This window comes from Colletotrichum higginsianum, chromosome 8, assembly GCF_001672515.1.
Source record: "Colletotrichum higginsianum IMI 349063 chromosome 8, whole genome shotgun sequence".
In the NCBI taxonomy this organism is placed as follows: Eukaryota; Fungi; Ascomycota; class Sordariomycetes; order Glomerellales; family Glomerellaceae; genus Colletotrichum; species Colletotrichum higginsianum.
The window spans coordinates 137336-158827 of NC_030960.1; the positions used below are offsets into that span (position 1 = coordinate 137336).

Genomic DNA, 21492 nt, shown 5'->3' on the forward strand with positions numbered 1-21492 from the left:
ATTCCAGGTACTGTCATTGTGCCGTACTGCCGGTCCACAGATGGTCGAATACTGCCATGGTCCTTGTTTTTTTGTTCGTGTATAATGGAGCCGTCCAGGCCAGGCCGGACTAATGGATCCCTAGCCTGCAGGAGTCTCTCCCATTCCTTACTCGATATCTCTACTGGGAAACGGGGCCGATGTCGTTCGCTACCATCCGGCTACCGAAGGCTGTGTCACTGTCTATATGTGGTGTTATGTCCCAGGAATAGCAAGCTGTCGTCATGGGGTAGCTTCTGCAACGGCGGCATGACAAGCCATTGTGGATCAGCGAATTCTGGCCGCTCTTGATGGGCCATGTTTTACGGTGCCTAGAAAAGTGTGGCGCTCTTCCAAGGCATACCGCTGGAGTGCCACTGGAGAACCAAAGAGGGGGAAAAAGGGGGGGGAGCGTGCGGCCTGCTGCAACGGTAGACGCGTGTGTCTGTCCTAGAAAACCAGTAGCGGCCGTGTTTGTTTGTGGAGAAGAACCGTCGATACGAATACATCATATCTGTATAATGCGGCGGCAGCAGACGACTCATGGTCCATGGAATATGGACATTGCCAGCCGCCCCTCGTGGTACAGCCCACCCAGTTATTCCGATCTGCGGGCCTGGGTGGACCTGGCACGTTTTGGATTTGGCTCATCACGAAAATGCGGACGAGAAAAAGACGAGACGACAGATGACGACCATGTTGAGACGAACCATGTGTTGATGGGAGCATACGTCTGGGAATCCAGTTGACCTTGCCGTTGCTAAAAGGAGTGAAGTAACGACGAGTACAGGCCCATCACCACGCACCTAGACACGAATTACCCATGTAGGGTTATAATAACAACGCAACTGTTTCATCCCGTCAACCTGCACAATAGCTGACAGGGCGAATAACCTCATCTCGCCTCAGCGGGAACCCTGCCGTCAGCAAACTGCCAGCCCTGTTGGCACCAATCCCCGTGAGCGGCCCCGAGCGTTGAGTGAGTTTGGTAGCACACCCACACTCAGCCACTCGACCACACCACCTTCAACCGCCCAGACATTCTTTGACAAAGTGCAGAGCAATACGACGCGATGCAATGCGATGCGATGCGAGACTCATTTATGACACTGCCATTGATTCATCCAGCCCAGGATTGATCCCCTTTTCTATGGTATTGACTTTTGTCTTTCACTTTTAGTCGCCGACATGCGAATATCACTTTTCTTCTCCTTCTTGACCTTCCAATCCTGCCGGGAACTCCTCCTGTGCTGCCGTCATTGCTGTGTGTCTTGAATCAAGCACGCTCCCGTCTTCTGGGGGCGGCGCGGATGATGTCGTCTACGCGGAGAAGAAGCTGCTTCAAAGTTAGTCATTTGTTCTCCAAACCCCATCCGTGAAACACGGCGAGGAACCCAGAAACGTACCTCTGCTGCCTCGCTGGCAGACGAAACCACCGCTCTCTTCAGCTTGTAGCTCTCCACGACACCCAGATCCCGCATGTCGGTGATGCCACCACCGGGCGTCAGGAGATCCAATCCGTAATTCGTCATGCCGTCGTAAATGGCCTTTCTCAGACGCGCAACGAGCTCGCCAGAGTCGAGGCCCGCGTTGTCGGCCAGGATAGTGGGCAACTGACGCAGCGCAATCGCGAAGCTGCTGACGGCCATCTGCTTCTTGCCCTCAACGCGCGTCGCGGCACCCTCAACAGCCTTGGCCATGACCATCTCGGCACAGCCGCCACCCAGAGTCGTCCACGGCTCCTTCACCGTCTGTGACAGGACGGCCAGAGCGTCGTGCAGACTTCGCTCCGCCTCGTCCAAGAGCTGATCCGTGGCACCGCGCAGCACAATCGTGCAGGCCTCGCCAGCGCCAACGCCAGAGAATTTGATCAGCGTGTCCTCGCCGATAATGACCTCCTCGATCAAGTCGCACTGTCCCAGCTTGACCTGGTCGGGGTGGTCAAAAGTCGAGGCAATCTCGCCGCCCGTCACTAGAGCCAGCCTCTCAATGCCGTCAAAGTCGGCGTGCTCGATGGACATGATACCCGCATCCGTGAAGAGCTGCTCGGGCCAGTTGTAGATGAGTTGTCTGTTGATGAAGCAGTTGATGCCGTGCGCCTTGATCTTCTCCACCTTAGCCTTCATCTTCTCCTTCTCCGCCTTCTCGAGGTCCGCCAGCTTGCTGGTCGTTCCCACCTTGACGCGGGCGCCAAAGATCTTGATCTTGTCCGTGTCCATCGACGTGTTGGCCACCAAGATCTTGGCCTTCTCCAGACGCTTGGGCTGGTTGACGCCAATCTTCTTGTCGAGGATGAAACCCTCGTCGAGGTACGAGTCGCTCAGCTTGCCGCCGGCCTTCTTGATGATCTGGATATGGCTGAGGTCCGATGAGTTCTTGAGACGCAGCACGGCTTCGCAGGCGAGCTGGGAGAAGTGGTCACGGTCCTGGGCCAGGACCTTGGAGCTGAGGGTTGTGCGGGCGATGGCCCGCAGGTCTTTCCTGAAAGCCTCGGGGGTGTTGCTGCGGTCGACGGCGGATTCCTTGAGGGCCTTGAGGGCGGCCTGGCTCGCTATCCGGTAACCCTCGATGATGGTCTGGGGGTGGATCTTCTTGTCGACAAGCTTCTCGGCTTCGCGGAGGAGCTCGGCCGCGAGAACGGCAACCGAGGTGGTGCCGTCACCGACCTCGTCGTCCTGGACCTTGGAAATGTTGACCAGGACCTTGGCTGCCGCATTGTCGAGGGCGATAGACTTCAGGATGGTGGCGCCGTCGTTCGTGACCATGATCTCGCCGGTTGATCTGGATGTTTGTCAGCTACAGTCATGAGGGTGGATCGAGGTGGGATGAATAGTAGTATCATCTGTAGGCGGGGGTTTAACGTACGCAGACTGCAGAATCTTGTCCATACCCTTGGGTCCAAGGGTGCTCTTGACGAGATCGCCGACGGCGATGGCGCCGACGAAGGCGGAGAGACGGGCATTCTCTCCCTTCTCCTCCGTGGTTCCGTCCTCGAAGATTTGTGTCGGGCTGAAGGACGACTGGAGGGGCACGGCACACCTAGTTAGCGACTGCGACTGTTGGGCAAACGAAAGTCGGCATCAGTTCGTGACGCACCATGATGAATGTGATATTCTTCAGACACTCTGTATTGAGATCAAACGGGTGACTGAGATCGGGTGTGGGTGGGGAGCGGAAAGCAGAGGTTGTCTGGGTTGTACGGGATTCCTCAGCCTTGGGAAAGCTTCACCGAGAAAATCGTCGTCGAAATTTTGGGGGGGTTCAGCCTGGCGAAGTGGGGTGCTGCTGGGCAGGAGCTTCCGTGTGATTAGCGAAGCAGAGCTGCTGTGGTGATTCCAGAGGCGTCCATCCTCCACTGTAGCGGTTGCATGTGGCCAGTGCACGCCAGCCAGGGGAGACATCTAAGGGAGGTACTTGAGTACCTGTAGCAGGCAGAACAAACACTTGAGGGGAGCTCCTGAGGCGAGGCGGTCAAAGACCTACCCGCCATCCTAGGGGCCCTGGCAACTGGTTCCTGGCAGAATTCCATATCACGTGAATCGCCAAAGGTCATGGAGCGAGGGGCTTTATAGCAGTACCGGAGCCGGAACAACTCAATATTCCAGCCCACACACGAACAGCTCAACCACCGAAAACTTTCCAAATCGACTGCCAAATTGTGCGCGCGATAGTCGTTTCGCCCCGTCCCACCCCCGGTTATCTCTCCCCCCTAAGTAACGAGGCGCATTTCCAGTTGTCAAGAAAGTCACTGGCCAGCTCCATCATCGCCCGTTTTGCACCGGTGAAAAACATAAAATAAAATAAAAAATACAAGGCCTTGCCTCAAGAGTCTGCCTAAAGAACAGCGCTCCGCAGCCCGGAAACCCTCATCTAAACCGAAAAAAATCGCGGGGCACTTTTCACCTAAAAGAAAGCGACCCGGACCCCACACCTGGGCGGCACCTCTTTTTTTCCCACCACAGAAGGGCCATCGCAGCGCAGTTCTCACCGAAGAGACACACACCCCCTCCCACCCCTACCGGAAAAATTAATCACGAAACAACCCGCCAACTCACTTCGACTGTTCCTCCCTGACCAGCCGTCGCAATCATGGCGCCTTCTTTCGACCATCTGCGCGAGGCAGATCTCGACGACGACGAGTACGATGAGGAGGAGATCGACATCTCCGACCTGCGCGAGAAGTACGAGGTTCAGTTGGAGCAGGGATACGACACCTTCGTGGTCATCGATGGCCTCCCCGAAGTCAACGAGGAGCAGAAGCCCAAGCTGGTCAAGTTCTTGTTGAAGAAGCTGAACTCTGTTGGCAAGACGAGAGAGGACCTGATCTACATGCCCATGGGCGAGAACGGAAAGTCGCTGAGGTACGTTCGGCCTGGTGGATCTTCGGCCCTGGAACCAGCCATTGATCTGGATCCGGATCTGGTTCTGGGTCTTGGATCTTGCTTTTGATCCGGTCCAACTCGGGATCGCGCATGCAAAAGCGAAGCGGTGATGCTGACAGACAAACGCTCAGATTCGCCTTTGTCGAGTACTCGTCCCCCGGTGAGGCTGCCGCCGCCGTTCGTGGCCTCGACCAGGTCCCCCTCGACAAGAAGCACATCCTCCGCGTCAACAAGCTCACCGATGTCGACCGCTACGGCCGCGAAGGCAAGATTCAGGAGGAGTACACGGCGCCGTACATTGAGGAGTTCACCGAGAAGGAGCACCTCAGGTCATTCATGAAGGACCCCAGCGGCCGTGGTAGAGACCAGTTCGCCATGTACCGTGGCGACACCGTCGGCGTCTTCTGGAACAACGAGAAGGACGTGCCCGAGAACATTGTCGACCGTCAAAATTGGACAGACAGCTTCATCCGGTGGTCGCCCGAGGGCACCTATCTCACCTCGGTTCACGCCCAAGGTGTTCAGATTTGGGGCGGCGCCTCGTGGTCACGGCAGAAGCGTTTCCCCCACCCCTTCGTTACCTTCTGCGACTGGTCCCCCTCCGAGAAGTACCTGGTGACATGGTCTGCCCGCCCCATCTCCATCCCCGACGAGGGCCACCCGGCCCTGTCTGTCGACGACGACGGCAAGAACTATGTTATCTGGAGCGTCGAGTCCGGCAAGCCCATCCGTTCCTTCGCTAACCTCGATGTGGCCGGCATGGACGAGGCCAAGCAGCGCAAGCTGCTCTGGCCCGCCTTCAAGTGGTCCGCCGACGACAACTACGTCGCCCGCCTCAACTACCAGACCGGCATCTCCGTCTACGAGCTGCCCCGCATGAACCTCCTCGACAAGACCTCCATCAAGATTGAGGGGATCATGGAGTTTGACTGGGCCCCCGCCAGCCCGCAAAGAGACGGCATCAAGACGTATGAGCAGCTCCTCACCTACTGGACTCCGGAAATCGGCAGCAACCCTGCCAAGGTCGGTCTTATGAGCATCCCCAGCAAGGAGGTTGTCCGTCAGCTGCCCCTGTTCAGCGTCTCCGACGCAAAGCTGCACTGGCAGTCCGACGCGTCGTACCTCTGCGTCAAGGTCGACCGACACTCCAAGTCCAAGAAGTCCCAGGCCACGACGCTCGAGATCTTCCGCATCAAGGAGAAGGGCGTCCCCGTCGAGGTCGTCGACACCATCAAGGACACCGTCATCAACTTCGCCTGGGAGCCCAAGGGCGACCGCTTCGTCATCATCACGACAACCGAGCCCGCCGGCGCCGTCGCTGTCGCGCCCAAGACCTCTGTCTCCTTCTTCTGCCCCGAGAAGGCCAAGGGCAACGTCGTCGGCAACTTCAAACACCTCCGCACTCTGGACAAGAAGAACAGTAACGCCATCTACTGGTCCCCGCGCGGTCGTTTCGTCGTCATCGCCACCGTCCACAACCAGCAGAGCTCTGACCTCGACTTCTTTGACCTCGACTTCGAGGGCGAGAAGCCCGAGTCCGACAAGGACCTGACAGCCAACCTGCAGCTTATGAACACGGGCGATCACTACGGCGTCACCGACATCGAGTGGGACCCCTCAGGACGTTTCGTCGCCACCTGGGCTTCTGCCTGGAAGCACTCTGTACGTCTTCCCCCTTCCCCCATGCCGAACCTGGTCTGAGGACCAAACCGAGACTGGACACATGAACTAACAAAGAGAACGTGCAGATGGAGAACGGATACCACATCTACGACTTTAAGGGCGAGGCGCTGCGCGAGGAGCCTGTCGAAAAGTTCAAGCAGTTGGCCTGGCGCCCGCGCCCCCCGACGCTGCTCACCAAGGAGGAGCAGAAGCAGATCCGCAAGAACCTGCGCGAGTACAGCCGCGTCTTCGAGCAGGAGGACATGGACCGCGGCGCGTCCGCCGACCGCGAGGTCGTCGAGGCCCGCCGCCGCCAGCTCGAGGAGTGGGTCGCCTGGCGCGAGGACATCGAGGCCGAGGTCGGCGAGGAGCGCGAGGCCCTCGGCCTGCCCCAGGACATCGTCGCCTACCTCCTTTCCAAGAAGACGGCGGCCAGCGACGGCGAGGAGCAGACCATTGAGGAGATTGTGGAGGAGGTACTCGAGGAGACGGAGGAGGTTGTCAACTAAAGGGGGTTAGACCGCAGTTGTTGTCGTTGTGTAGATGAAGCAGCATGAAGCAGTTGCAGTTCCTGGAAAAGCAGAAGGAGAAGTAGGCAACGGAGGGAGTGAAGAAAAAAGTCATCAAGGGGGCCCGTTACAAGCCCATCCCAGTTCACATTTTCTGTTCATTGGGGGCGATCGGGCGAGGTTGGGCATTTCGCTGGAAGGTTAATTCATGGATTCGAAAAAAAGACGGTTTGTTCCGTGTACGTGAGAAACGATGCCTCATGGGCACATCACACAATGCTTCGCAAGCGGACTCGCGCCAGTTCTTCGATGATGAGGCCAAGTGTGAATCATCGTCGCCAGCTGGACGTAATTCAAAGCATGGTAACGAGACACCTGATCGAGCAGCATGTCGAGCAACAAGCTGGTTGTTGGTACAAAGTGGTTTCTTCTACAATACGACTAATGATACGAATGGGATATTGAAAAAGGTGATCAACACCTTGAGGTGGGGTGTGCGAACCCCGCTCCGGTTCGCAACGAAAACAAGAATGTGAAAACGCGGATCGCAAGCGATGGGCAGAAGTGAGATGTCAAACAAACCCAAAACCCTTTTCCTTTTGTTTCGTCGCCCATGACGAACAAAATATGATCTGTGCGGGTAAATCTCCTTGATCCGGGACGTCCCAATCGTCCCGGAAGACAAATATTGTTGTTTATATCCACAGAATGCCGGATAGGCCATGTTCCGCATGACCAAGATCCTCGGCGTCCAGCGTCTGTATATCTACAGTACAGTAACTCTATTGAGTGAGCCTCGCTTCCCCGGGATGCCCGCGCACTGCAAAACATCCAAAGGCGAATACGGGCAAAGAAAGAAATAGGTGATGAAAAATGGCAACCCAAGAAAATGCTACAAAACCAGCTCCCACAAAATGACCATCGCGCCGCAGACGCCGGTATCCTTTATACACGCCCGTCGATCGATAGCTCAAAGCCGTCAGACCGAGCCAGGCTTGGCTGAAGTTTTGTCGTTTGGTGTGTATGTGTGATTTCCCCTGATGGCAGGGCCGGTACCACACCGGCCCAGGAGATTAGATATAAACAGTTAGGATCATGTCGTATGTTCCGAAAGCTTAAGTATTCATCAAGCGTAAAATTAGAGGGATGGGGTGAAAACGGGTCCGGAGAGAGAACTTAGGCCTTGCCCGCTTCCCGAACAGCTCGTATCCAGCGGTCCTCGGCGCCGTCATCTCCAACGACAGCCTTGCGGCCGTCCTTGTGGGCGCCACTTTCAATTATCTTCCTGGCCTCTCCGGCAGACTTGACGCCCAGGAGCGCCATCTCGTGGCGCATCAGTGTGGCCACGGCGGCCCGAACCAACACCGCGTCACCTTCGAAGACGTACACATCCCAAAGACGGGCTGCTTCATCCATGGCCAGGTGAGTCGTGCCGAGTCCCATGAAGAAGTTGCCGAGGTAGAAGTCAGCGTAGCCTTCTGAAATGTCCTTGGTCAGGTGCTCGTGGAGTCGGGGAGACTTGACGCTTAGCGTCTGCATAACCAGATTGTAGGCCGAAGCTTTCGCACCAGGGTCCTCCGAGTAGAAACTAAGAGGCAATGGGCGGTTTAGGACATTGGCAAGGGCGATGAATGTCGCGGATGGCGAGGGAAGATTGAGCAACAAAAGAGCTGCAAGAGTCTTTTGCGATTCGTTAGCATCAGTGCCCGGAGCAAGGGTTCGTGTGACTCGGGAGTTTGACTTACGTTACACCCCTTGACGTAGCCGATGTCGCTTCTGTACAGCGCATAGGCAAACAAGACGTCGACGAGGCTCTGATGCAGAGGCCCGCCAACCTGGAAGATGCGTAGATCCTGCCAAGTGTGATCGGCCACGTCTTTGCGAATGGCCGAGAGCCAAGCTGCTCTCCGAATGTCCTCAGAGTCACCCTTGCCAGCAGTGACTCTCCCCTCAAGTTCTTGAGCTCGACCGAGGGCGGCATTGTACGACTTCCCGGAGAGGCCCAGTTCGTTGCCTATGGCCCTCGCCCAGACGGTGCCTCTGCTGCGGGGAGCAATTCCCTTCCACCACAACTCGCGCGTCCGACGCTCTCGCACGGCATCGGCCCACCTGGGAATGATATCATCGTCCCAGACTCGCATCAGGTTATCGGCCGTCGTGTCGCGAGTTGACTTTTTGGCCTCGCGCGAGACCTCGCGACGTCGGTCTGCTTCGGCGCTGCGAGCCATCATCTTTTTGTACTCTCGCAGATGGCGCTTCTCCTCGGCCGGGTCCTTGGGTGGAAGCCATGAGGGCCGTGTGCGGCTGAGAACTGCTTCCTTTTCCTTGGAAATTGGAAGTGGGTCAATCATGATATTGGTCTGATGCCGGATCGGAGGCAGTTCAGGCAACGCAGACTTGACCCGAGGCTTCTGCGCGTGTTGCTCGAGGGACTTGCCGTTCCAAGTGTGGCGTCCCGTGGGGTTAGCGTTTTCCGCGGCTTTCTCGCGAACATAGTCCGAGTGCTCTTCAAGCTTCTCCGTCAAGTCCTTGGCGTCGGCATTGAGCTCTGCCAGTGCGAGGTTCCAGCTTCTCGCGCGATTCCTGAGGGGCTCGGGCGCACCATGCTCTCCGATGGACGACAAGGCCGTGTCCGACTTCCAGGATGGGGAACGTAGACATCCCGAGTCAACGGGGACCGGGGGTGTTCCGTTGCCCACACTACGGACTCTTTCTTTTGGCGGTCTGTTGGGTGATGCCCCGGAGGACGAGGTTGGTCGGCTGGGTGTTCGTTCCTGTCGAGGTCGGGGCGAGATGGGGACATTATCGAGAATGAGACCATCGGGGATATCGTCCGTGTCGTCCTCGTCGCATTCCTTTTCCAATTCCAATGCCGACTTCCGGTCTTGGGTTGACTGCCAGCTTTCCCGTCGGGGCTTCAGGGGCACATTGGGGTCTCTCGGAAGTAACGAAAAGTTGGGGCTCGGGCTGCGGTTCTTGCGGGGGAAATGGAGGGAAGTCGTTGAGTGGCTCGCAAAGCCTCGAGAGTTGACGGGGTTTACGGGGCTTCGACGGGGATCGGAAAGGCGACCAGCGCTGGGGCTCCGGCGGTTGAGGACGTGGCCGTCGGTCTTCAAGCTCAGAAAAGGGGGTCGCGAGGAGGATCGTGAGTTGGAGCGGACGTTGGGGGCGAGATCAGCGGCGCCGCTTGTGCTTCTGGGTTTGGCGAGTTCCCGGGCCATGGGTGGGGAGCGAGAATGCGGCGGCTTCCATGATATAGGGCGAAAGTCGTTGGAATAAGATCTCGAGTAGGGCTGGGAGGCCTTCGGGGGATGTGTGTCGCGGGCGCGGTGGGTGTCGTAATGGGAAGCATCGTCGTCTAGACCGATTTCTTCAAAATGACTCACGTCGTCCAGGACGCTGTTGTCGTCGGAATGGAAGGACTTGAACGAAGAAGACTTTGATGTTTTGGAAGACGTCATGCCTGGGGGCGAACCTGGGCTGGGACCAGCGAGATCAACGTCTTGATGCCCGTATATCATCATTGCATTGTCTAGTGTCCAAGGAAACAAAAGGGGAAAAGGGAAGAAGGAAGGACGGCAGGTAGTGAGAGTGAAGAAGAGGTGCGTATAGAGAAAACAACAAAAAAGCTTGTTTGGTGTTAACGAAGGTCAGTCAAGACTGTCGCGGCCAGGCCTTGGGAGGACGGGGCAACAGTCTAGAATAGGGCGAGAGCGTGTGATGGTGGTTTGGTCGGGAGCTTGGTGCTGGGTACGTGGAGCGGAGCAAGGGAAAGGATCAGGAACGGGGGGTTCGGCTATGCTGTAATGACACTTGCTGGGTTGCTGGTTGTTGCGGGTTGGTTCGTCAAGGCGCAATTATGCGTAGCGGGCAGATCCCTGGCAAATGCTTGGCCGGTGCTTGGTCGTCTTGTCTTATTTTTCCCCCCCTTTGCTTTCCTTTCTGACGAGGGATGGATGATGAGACGAGACGAAAAGACAGACAGAAGAGATAAGACGTCTGTGGAGAGGGTGGAGGCCCCTTGATGCTCAGGGTGTGCGAAGCCTGGGTGAACTGTCTCGAGATGGCCAGGATGCAGTGGGATGCAAACAGCGGGGTGTGGCCGGTTCTCCAGGTCACGGACGGTGGTCGACTGGTCGAGTTGAATTATGGTGACGGAAATGGATGTCAGGTTGTCGAGAAGATGGGACGAGAGACGGCAACGGGGGTCGTGAGAGAGAATGAGAGGCGAGAGCAGAAAGCGAGCGACGATGTTGGCTTGGCTCTGTTGTCTTAGCCCTTGAGTGGAGAATAGCGAAGCAACTCTATGTTTTGAGAGGAATGTGTTTGTTGCTGTTGCAAACGAGCGAGTGTAGGGAAACCAGCGAAGACGAGAACGAAGACGAACGTGCTCGTCCGTGAGCAGCCAAAGGTCTAGGCCTGGTATGGATGGATACGGGTCGGCTATAACCTTTGGGTGAGGTAGCGAGTGACGGTATGTGATAATGCGTGGAAGACCAGTAATTATGCAGAAGATGTCGTCAATTAATCGATTGTCCGTCTACGTACTGAGGCACAGACGGTGTGAAACGAAGGAATACCAAGGCGAAGCAAGGTGAATAGCGAGCGTTGAGGGGGGGAGGGAGGGACAGACAAGATGAGGAGGGGGTGAAGATGCAATTGGCGATTGGTAGAGGCGAAATGACGGCAGATTGAGCAGAGCTAACCAAGCAACAGCAAATGAGGGACAAACCAGCAATGAGTGACAGGTTGCGACGGGAGACAAGATCAACAAGGACAGGGCAGGCAGAGGACGAGACAGGACGAACAACCTTCCGGCGGTGTCGTTGGAAAATCAGGGCAAAAACGGGGCGAAGGCAAAGGGGGAGGGAAAACAGGATCCGGGATATGCCAATGGATGGAGAATGAGGGAGATGGAGGGGATGGATCAGGATGGAGCAGGATGGGAGAGGAGGAGAGTGGACTGGAGTTTGGGAAGATGAGAGACGCGGACAACGTGGAGAAGATTTTTCGCGCTGTGATTGGGGGCGGAGCCACCGGTGGTACCTTGGAGCATGTACCTTTTTTCTCCCGTCCATTTGATTTTTTATACAAAATTAGTAAAACCTGCTCCTGCATCTGCACATTTGGTCATAGTGCATATCGGCCTGTTCTATACATATTATGACAACAAGAGTTACGCTCTGTCGACCTTGACGCGCAAGCAAGCGATCGACGACATTTCAGCCAAATGACAGGTACTCAGCTCAGCAGTCATGCTCTCATGTCCTTATGCAGGTGGCAGATTGGACTAATGCGTGCGGTGCTGTTGTGGGTGGTGTGAGCGTTGCTTTGCTGGTGGTGTGGTGTGGTGTATGCGTGATGGAGGTGTCGCTCCCAGTGGCAGCAACAGGCTCTCTCGCTGCAGAACGTCGGGCAAAACATGGTACATCGTACTAGCCTGGCGGCACCGCCAACAGGGCACACCCGCATCCGCAGCTTCAGGACTTCGGGTAGGGGAAGTTAAATACAGGTGAAGTAATGTCCAGCCAGTCAGAGATGAGAGACGGCCATAACACCGCCGCAACGGCTGGTACCTAGGCTTCCGTACATACCTTACCTACCTACCTGTAAATACTTACCGTACCTTGATGTGCCTGATCCACTCGGACACATTATCCAATATCATGGCCCCAGCACCTGCAGCGTCGTGCTCTGGTTGTTGGGTGTTGCTGATTGCGACACTGCCTAACTGCCACCGACTGCCGGCTAGCGAGAGGGACGAGATAGGGCAAGTGAAGAAGAGCGAGGGAAACGGCGAAAAAGGAGTCGCGGCCAGACGAGTCGAGACCGCCCGAATCCGCCCAGAGCTGCAGATACCATCCTCGCTAAGGTACAAGATCGTAAGTACCGCCCACCCACCCACCCGCTCTCCACCAGGCTAATCTGGCCCGGCCCCACCGAAATGGAACCTGCCGGCTGTGTGCGGCGTATTGTGTACTGTACCTCTCCTTCTCTCTCTGTGGCCTGCCAAAGCACAGCACGCACTTTCCCATCCCCTGGCGTCGAACCGTTGTCGGATTTACTATCACCCGCTCATCGCTGCCACACGCACATACACACTCACACAACTCACACCTGGACCCATCGGAGGTCCGGTCTACGTCCATGGCCCACACAACCCCCGTCTACTCATCATTTCCCCCGTCTCTAAATGTCATTTCCCCTTCAGCTGCGTCTCCTTATGATGTTCATGCAGCCTGAAGACTCAGACTCACTCCGTGCGTTGGTCTCCATGCACCCTTACGGATGAGCACTGCACGAGCACGTCTTTGACGCACTATGCTTACCTAACATACACTTCGCAAGTCAGACCCAGACGACGATCGAGCAGCGTGCGCGCAATCCACGAGCGAACCAACGAGCTGCAAGAATTGAAACGCTCCGGCCGTTTCTGATTGTTTCTTGCGATTGGAGGTCTGCAATGAAAATCTTTGATCTTCGTCGCACATCAATAAACCAACCCTAACACTCGCGTGGACTGATGCTCAATCACCCACCACCGGTAGACACCGCCACATCTAGTCTTGTCTCGTCTCGTTTCGTATCTCGTTCCCGCAAGCAGGTGCTTTCGAGACCACCGAGATGTACACGATGTCGCCCACGGTCTTCTCTGCGAGCTGCGTTGCTCTGCAGCCTTGCCGTCCATGTACGGCGCATGTAATACAAAGTCGTGTCTGCAGCGGTTCTCGCTACCTAACATCAGCAGCCGCCTACGTCGACGACAATGTTCGATCGCCACCATCGCGACCATTGCTACACCTTCCCTCGATCTCTCTTTCGGTACATGAATCAGTCCCATAAACCAGCGTCAAAGCATTCGCCCGTAGAACTGTCCAACGATATTCCTTGCCCGAAATCATCCACCTGGCTGTGTGACCTTCGTCCCATCTTGAGCATCCGAGTCATCAATTGCCTTTTCCCATGGCGTCAACCCGAAAGTCAAGCACGGCCCAGCACGTGCGACGAACCGTCGCGACATGCATCATGACAATCCTAAATCCGCCGCTATCGGATGGGTCCTGAGGCTCCTGGTCTCTGCTCCAGCCAGCTTGGAGGCAGCCATGCTGGCAGAGACGACCTGCTCGGCAAATCCTTCTCGATGGTGTCGGTAAGCGCCAATAACCACCTCTCGAGCCGTCGACTATTGACGCCAGCTCCGCTTAATTCTCTGGCATCGCCGCCAAAGATGCCGGCGCCGTCCTCCCGTATCTGGCTGGCCAGGATGCACTGATTTGTCAATTCCATGGGCTGGGAGTGGCTCGAGCCGACGACAGAGGTCGACAGTGCCAGTTACGCCTTCAACCAACCCCTCTGGCCGTTGCATATGCCAGCTACGCTCCATGACGCTGCCCATTCGCTACAGCTTGCTGGACAAATCACCAGAAGTTGTCAGCCCGCCGCCGAAACTTACCTTGGTCTGAGTAGCGTCTTCTCCGGCGCCTTCGATTCGGCTTCCTCGCGTGCTCTGAGCAACGGACTGGCATTTGTCTTCTGCACATTGGCTGTCATCCGTGAAATTGCGGTGCCCGTTGTTTAGCTGCGTTAGCCTTTTCCGCCTCGGAGGCTCCATGAGCCAATGCCTCTGGCTGAAAGACGAACTTGCTGCCACTACCGGCCGTCTTCTATCTCATCGCGGTGTTCATATTGACATACAATGCTATGACATACTAGACGCATACCTCAACATGTTTCCCGGTGTACCGACAGAAGCAATTGTTGAACCTCTCTTTCTAACCTTACTGTCACGTGGTGCGGGTTCGCTACCGAGATCGTAGCATCAGCTGCCAGCGTTGTGCGCATCGCCTTCCAGATGCACCACCCCCCGAATCAGCTTGATGATGACACGGAGTCTGCACGACAGGACAGTGATTTCCAATCAAACCTCAGAAGCCAGCTGATCAAGAGCGATGTAGTTGTCGATTGCGGGAATGGCGCGCCTATGTTGTACATAAGTTATTAAACATCTGATCCTATGCATTCCACCTGGTGAAGCATTTCGGTCGCTCTCATACGAGGATCAATTCCAGGCTAGCGTTTTGTCTCACTGTGATCTAAACCACGAATTCACGTTGAAGAATTCGGTTGCTGTCTGACTCACACCTAGCTCAGAGGTCAACCAATAGACAGACCCATGACCTTGGTGACGATCCTCAAGACGTAAAAAGCCAGGCTTCCAAGTCAAGTCAAGCTTCTTCCTTTACCAAACTTGATGTACAAAACCAGAATCCAGCACAGATATCGAACTCACCTCGCGAGTCCATGTTCTTGGCCACGCCAGAAGTGGGGGGGGGGGGAGAAAAAGAAATTCCTAAAACAACTCCCGCGACAGATGTGGCTGAGTCTTGGCGTCGTAGTCACGAGGTTATGGCGTGCGCAGCCTCAGTCGGACTTGGGGCTGGCCAACCAGTTTGCCAATATACAAGGCACAACACATCTTCAGACGACGCTCGAGACGGGATCATTGGGGGATCCGATCTGCGCACCCGGACCCTGTAACCCAAAACCCCGCGAATTGGAAATCTTGAGTCCTTGTACTCTGCAAGCATTATTTGAAACCCGATCGGAAGAAAGAGAGGGGAGAAAGAAGAAGAAGAAAAAAAGAGGAAGGAAGGTGTGGTGAACTCCCATATCATCGCCAGGTGTCACCCTAGAGGCCACTCAAGGACCCAGCCAAAGATGCTTGCCACAACGTGGGAGCACAGCCTGCGGGCGAATGCGGCGCTTGCGGCAGACGTCTTGAGGCACAATTGGCATATGGGTGTCACAGCCTTCGGAGGCCCTCCGGTGCATTTCAAGATCGTACGAGCCATCTCCCCCTCTGTCTCTTGCTCCCCCTGTGTCATCGAGGTGTTGGAGACTGACAGGTGGGCTATGTTAGTTTCACGACCGCTTCGTAAAGCGACTGCGATGGATCGATGAGGAGATGGTACGCATCACGCCTAAAACCCCCCAGAGCGAGCGAGGCTTAACAAGATGTCTAAGCTCACACCCGCGTCTAGTTCCAGGAGCTCTTTAGCATCTCCCAGGCCCTCTCGGGACCCGCCAGCACCAAGATGCTGTACTGCATCAACCTTATCCAGAACGGCCTCCTCGGCGCCATCCTAGCCTTTTTCATCTGGAGGTGAGAAACCCCCCTAATGATCCTTCTCCCTCATGCCCACGCTCCCCGAGATCCCAGAACCCCGCCCCCCCAGCTGATGCCATTGATGTAGTCTCCCCGGCGCCTTGGGCATGTACGGCCTCTCTGTCGGCGTCTCGGCCATCGGCTCATCCCTTCCGCGAGCCGTCTACGCCCTCCTCTCGGGCCTCAACGCCGCCACCGTCGGCATCATCGCCCTGGCGGCCGTCGAGCTCTCCAACAAGGCCATCACCGACAGGCTCACCCGCACTCTCGTCTTCCTCTCCGCCGCTGCGGGCATGATGTACAATGCACTGTGGTACTTTCCCGTCTTGATGTGCGCCGCGGGGTGCGCCACCGTCGTGCACGACTACCGCTGGGTTCACAAGCCTGCGCGGCGGGCCACCGGGATGGTGCGGGCTTTACTGGGAAAGAGGAGAGAGAGGTCTTCCGCCGCCGCAGAAGCAGCAGAAGGCGAGGGTGCTGATCGCGGCGTCGAGCTGCAGACCACGACGATGATGGCGACGACGACCACGGCCACGGACCACGGCAAGGATCTCGGGTCCGTTGGAACCTCGTCCGCCGCCGCCTTGCGGCCCTCGTCGCCGCCCGAGCAGAGGACCGCCACGTCGACTCCCTCCGAACCGCGGGCAGCGACCCCGTCTCAGGAAGGCCAAGTCCGTAGCTCCCTGGCCGACGGCGAGCCCCGCGTCATCCCCAAGGGGTTCCGCCTTGACTTCTCCTGGAAAGTCGGCACGGCTGTCATCGCCGCCTTCTTCGCCACCTTTGTCGGCGTCATGATCGCCCGCGGCGTGGTCAAGGACCTGCCCATCCTGTATAACCTGTTCTCCAACCTCTACCTCGCCGGCACCATCATTTTCGGTGGCGGGCCGGTGGTGATCCCGCTGCTCCGCGAGTACATCGTCGCCGAGGGGTGGGTATCGCCGCGGGACTTCCTCATCGGCCTGGCCATCGCGCAGTCCTTCCCGGGGCCCAATTTCAACTTTGCCGTGTTCCTCGGCGGCCTGACGGCGATCAACGCTGGCCACTCGGCCGCCGTGGGCGCCCTCGTTGCCTACATCGCCATCTTCACCCCCGGCATGGTCCTCGTCCACGGCACCATGGGTGTCTGGGGCGTGCTGAGGAGCAGGCCGTGGGTGAAGGCCGCAGTGCGCGGGGTCAACGCCGCGGCCGTCGGGCTGATTTACACTGCCGTGTACCGGATCTGGCAGGTCGGATACCTCGACGAGGGCTTCCAGTCCGGTAGGAGCTTGGGCGACGACCCGTGGTGGGTTGTTGTCACGGCTACCGCGTACGTGGGTGGCAGGTACTACGGCGTCGCAGCACCGTTTGCCATCCTTCTGGGTGCCGTGATGGGCCTGGCTCGATATGGGGTCGTTTCTGGACGGGAATGATACCGTAGCAGTATATTTTGCCATCAAAGACGGATGGGGTTGTTATGTTGTGAGATGTACGCACAGCAGGCACCTGCTTCACCCTAGGGACAATCTCGGTGTGTTGCTATATAGCATATCGTCAGGAACCGGCCGCACATATGGTTCAAGCACGTTCTCCGCAGAGCACCGTCATTTAGTCCACGCGTTTGTTTTGATTCCGAAATGGTCTGAGGCGAGATAACTTATGTGGCGTACATGACCACCAGAAACTCCTTGTCGATTTCCCCTTGACATCGACAACGCCGGTCTGGCCATCGAACATTGTCTGTGAAAGGGAACGCATTTCTGACCTCACAGCCAACTGTAGTGACTGGTTTTCCCTCAATGCAGGGAGATGTGGAAAGTCTTTGCGGGCATTTACTAAGGAAACGTATTGCTTGGAGATAAAAAGGTAATATGACAACCTGTCTGGCTGTCGGTTCGAGTACTTTCGTCGAGCCCGTTCTACGTCCAAAAGACTACGCGTCTCAGCCTGGCCATCAATTTCTTTGTTGTGTATGCCCTCTAGTACTTTCGCCGTTCCACGCTCCTTGCGGAAGGCTTCAATGTGTCGTGACGGACTAGGGATCACTCTGATGTCTGGCCCTCCTCCTCTCAGTGGGCTCGGCGGAAGACAATCGTTTCAAAGGATGCCTGTAAGGTATGATTGACGTCTGTTCCTTTACCGGTCGAAGCAACGTGGCGGATCTCAATTATGATTACCGATCATGGTGTGGTTTGGCCTCCTCTGTCGTCACATGCACCTCCATCAGCGCAGGTCTGACTGTGAAAGCCAGCCAACTGTCGAAGACAATCGACACCGAGAGAGGCACAGCACATCTAACGAAAAAAATCACGTAGTTCTTTTTTGCTCATGCAATCACACAGACATCCCCCCCCCCCCCCCCCCCCCCCCAACTGACCTGTGCCTCACCAGATGTGGCGTCGTCGCCTCTCATCAACTGGCTGTTGATGGTTCGAGACGACTGATTCGGTTGGAGGCAAGCACCATTCACGATCACCATGCACCCATCAAGCATGATGTGACGGCGAGCTTGCTGCAGATAAGGGCGTGGGGGGGTTTTCACCTTCTTGACGTCGATGTCGACGTCGTAGGCGTCGCCGTTCCGAGAACACGGATTCCCGAGCGGCTGATCCAGCACAGATACGGCGCCATTGACATGCGCCGAGTCGTTGATCTACATGGACCGCGGCCGCTGCTGAGGCGGCGAGGGCGAGAACTGCAGACCGGGGGGAGGAGACGGTGCATTGCATATACGCACAGCAGGAGGCGACGACGGCGGCGGCGGCGAAAGCGATACGGCCACTTTCATGTCGGATGAACCAGAACATCAAAGCGCTGGAAGGGAGGTGGCAGCCTGTCAAGATGCGTCGGTTCCAAGTCGGGTTGCTTCGGGTTGAACGGCCATGGATCGTGGTCTCAGCCCCTGATCGAGATGTTCTAGAAAGGGCTCCCATGCGAGCACCCGATGGACAGCCCTTGACTTCCCCTTGGCCTGCAGTGAAGCAGGCACTCTTATCGCGGATGAATTGAGCCGAACCAACGTGCAAAACAGGGTTCTCTATTGCGAGGGGCACGTAGAGCGAGACGAGGACCTCGGGGAACATGGCCGTCAGGTATATTGGCGATTTCACATGAGTACCAGCTGGTCGGGTTTCCGACCCTGGTTGTTCGTGGCTTTTAAGATTGGCTCGAGTTCTGCTGGAGTGTGAATTGGGCCATAGAGACAGACTTGCGAGCCAGCACCCAGTCGGATGTTGTCCGCAAATGAGCAGGATCTCGTACCCCGCAAACTCGTTGCAGTGATACATGAACCAGATAATCATTTGGACGAAAGACAGTGGCTTGCCGTCTGGAACCGTGACAGACCCGTCGATGTCATGGCCCCAATGTTTGACAAAACCCGCTGTTCGTGAAAGAATTATTCTGGGTGAGGTGCGAAAAGGGCCAAGAAGGTTCAGGAAAATGCACAGTAGAGAGATCCAAGAGAGAGGAGCATGTCAGCCATCGCCCATGATACCATCATAGTCCACGTCCAACCCGTCCAACCAGGACTGTGCTGTCGTCAACGACGGGGTGAGGCGCCTGGACCAACGCAGGCCCTCCAAAGTGCCGCGCCGCAGGAGCGGTTGGAGCACTGGTTGATGCAGGTTCCAGGGTGCCCTGTCCTGGCTGCCGGAAAAAGAAGTGTGCTCCGTTCGTCGTGCAGAATGGCGTTTGACTGCTCATAAGGATTCGGTGGGGGACATTCTGTTTGAGATGGCCGCGGGGCCTGATGACAAGACGTCAGATCCCGTCTTCATCAGAGCGGTCCTAACGGTCGTTGTCGAATAATGCACATATCGCTCTCTGGCAACATCGCATTAGATGATCTCTGTGGCGGTTTCGATGTTTATCTCATGAATAAGCCACGCACGCGAGCTGCCAGAACTCTCTGTCTACAGTGGCGAAGATTGGACTCTGTGAGCGTCGCCAGAAAGGACACGATCCACGGAGGGGAGGGTCATGATGGCCGAAACTGGGCACCCCGATGGAGGTCTTGTGCCGCAGGATCTGGCTGCCCCCTCGCCACAGGGCGACAAGCGTCCTTTCGTTGTCTTCAGGGTCTCGGTCGTCGTCAACAAAACCAAAGGAATGGCTCGACCTGTGGGGCCAAGGAGTTCGGTTGACTGTCTGACAGCATTCGATGCAATCTGCCAGGGTTCGGGCTGCAGAGCCAGCCCATATCAAGGGGGAAGCTCGACGAACAGGATGCAAAGAACTGGGCGACGGCCGCTACCGCGAGGGTTGTCGGTGTCGGGTCGTTGGCGTCGTCCACGAAGGTTGGGTCGCAACCTGGCAACGTTCGGACGTGGACAAGGATATGGTGGCTCTGGTGAAGGGAAACCCGCTTAGTCCAGGGTCGTGGGTGGTTGGTGAGATATTGCGATAAGTCCAGGATGGTTGACGAATGAAAGAGCTGAGGGAGGAGGGTTGAACATCGCCTAGAAGTCGCCTCGACGAGTCCACAGTCGTTTTCCAGAAGACCTTCCTTTTTCTGTGACGATGCTAAGAAACGCCACCTGCAGCTGGACAAGACGGGACGTGTCAGCCACCCGGAGACATACAGTCGATCGATGCTATTATCGTGAGACAACTGGCCGGCCGTGGTGGTGTCGGTGGCGGCGGGCGCTGCGTGAAAAGGCGGAAAGGGCGCACGGGGGGAAGGGAGGGTGTCCTGTCTTCGGAGGGTGTCCAACAGCGGGTTGTTGTCGTACGGAGAAGAGAGAGTTTTGGGTAACATGGAGAGAGATAGCAGAAACGCCAAGAGGCCAAGAGCGCGGAGAAAGGTTGATTGCGTGGGCTGGGTCAGAATCAACTGCAAGGCGTTGGCTGAGGTTCGGTGCACTTCCAAGAGAAAGCCAAGAAGAGCCAAGAGTGTGGTCATGCCGTCTTTATATAGCGCCAGCGATATCCTCCTGCCCGAACGGGAGTCGAGAGCAAGTTGTGCTGTTGCATGGGGCATCCTGCAATGCGCCGAGATGATTCGACTAGCTCTGGGCGAGGTCGTGGCCACTGCCGACACCCGTCCATTCTCCAATCTCGAGGTGGGTGGGAGCAGGGGTTCGCCAACGGCCGCTAGGTATCTGTATCTGTATCCGTACCCGTGCCAGACAAGACGAGAATCAACCGAGGGCTAGAAGGGCTAGAGGAGGACGGCATACCTAGACCTGCCGCGCAATCAGCCGCGATGAGAGGGAGTGAGTTCGCAATGGCCTATCGCGTGACGGTGAGCAAATCCAACAGTTGGTCTCCCCACGCTCGGCTGCAGCTGCATGTGTCGTACTGTTTGCCGCGAGGTGCGAGGATGACCCTCCCTGACACAAATTATCAGCTTGCAAAAGTTCCTGACATGGCACTCGACAGCGAACGAGGGATCGTGGTGCTTGATAGAGTTTCGAGAGGAAGAGCCACTTCCTCGCTCGTAATCAAAAAAACCCTCGGGAGCGAGCCATGATGCTGTACATCGTATGGAAAAGTTGGTGTTGACTGGATGGAGTTGGGAAGCCGAAAAGGGAGCGTTGCTCCGCAGAGGGACTTGGGGGGCACGCACATCTTACTTGCACGATACTTGGTCTGCCAGTCGGTGACGAGGGATCCCAGCTGCTGGACGGCGCCAACCAGCTGGCAGCTCTTTCTTCATCCAGGGGTCTAGCGCGAGGGGTCATTGGTGGTCCGTGTTAGCGCCAATTCTAACCTTAATCCCCTATGCGCCTTAGCACGTGACTGCTTCGCTCCGACGCCCCAAGTCAACCCCAATGCA

At 56.6% G+C, this 21492-nt stretch overlaps 6 protein-coding genes across 6 annotated transcripts; 3 read left to right on the top strand and 3 right to left on the bottom strand.

The window, feature by feature from the left end:
* Positions 1 to 1294: 1294 nt before the first annotated feature.
* Positions 1295 to 3117, bottom strand: CH63R_11055 (T-complex protein 1; the record flags this gene model as incomplete). The annotated part of the gene is made up of 4 exons (XM_018306029.1): positions 1295 to 1354; positions 1425 to 2799; positions 2884 to 3038; positions 3115 to 3117. 4 exons carry the CDS (start codon positions 3115 to 3117, stop codon positions 1295 to 1297), a joined length of 1593 nt encoding a protein of 530 aa, XP_018152870.1.
* Positions 3118 to 4107: 990 nt separating this feature from the next.
* On the top strand, positions 4108 to 6571 carry CH63R_11056 (Eukaryotic translation initiation factor 3 subunit B; the record flags this gene model as incomplete). Its single annotated transcript, XM_018306030.1, has 3 exons — positions 4108 to 4379; positions 4532 to 6062; positions 6149 to 6571. 3 exons carry the CDS (start codon positions 4108 to 4110, stop codon positions 6569 to 6571), a joined length of 2226 nt encoding a protein of 741 aa, XP_018152871.1.
* A 1176-nt stretch (positions 6572 to 7747) lies between these two features.
* CH63R_11057 (TBC domain-containing protein) lies at positions 7748 to 10095 on the bottom strand (the record flags this gene model as incomplete). The annotated part of the gene is made up of 2 exons (XM_018306031.1): positions 7748 to 8251; positions 8317 to 10095. 2 exons carry the CDS (start codon positions 10093 to 10095, stop codon positions 7748 to 7750), a joined length of 2283 nt encoding a protein of 760 aa, XP_018152872.1.
* A 3761-nt stretch (positions 10096 to 13856) lies between these two features.
* Positions 13857 to 14150, top strand: CH63R_11058 (uncharacterized protein; the record flags this gene model as incomplete). Its single annotated transcript, XM_018306032.1, has 1 exon — positions 13857 to 14150. The coding sequence occupies one exon, from the start codon at positions 13857 to 13859 to the stop codon at positions 14148 to 14150; it is 294 nt and encodes a 97-aa protein (XP_018152873.1).
* Positions 14151 to 15289: 1139 nt separating this feature from the next.
* On the top strand, positions 15290 to 15738 carry CH63R_11059 (Chromate transporter; the record flags this gene model as incomplete). The annotated part of the gene is made up of 3 exons (XM_018306033.1): positions 15290 to 15412; positions 15492 to 15539; positions 15613 to 15738. 3 exons carry the CDS (start codon positions 15290 to 15292, stop codon positions 15736 to 15738), a joined length of 297 nt encoding a protein of 98 aa, XP_018152874.1.
* Positions 15739 to 18199: 2461 nt separating this feature from the next.
* CH63R_11060 (uncharacterized protein) lies at positions 18200 to 20694 on the bottom strand (the record flags this gene model as incomplete). The annotated part of the gene is made up of 4 exons (XM_018306034.1): positions 18200 to 19095; positions 19223 to 19461; positions 19606 to 19882; positions 19938 to 20694. 4 exons carry the CDS (start codon positions 20692 to 20694, stop codon positions 18200 to 18202), a joined length of 2169 nt encoding a protein of 722 aa, XP_018152875.1.
* Between the last annotated feature and the right edge of the window lie 798 nt (positions 20695 to 21492).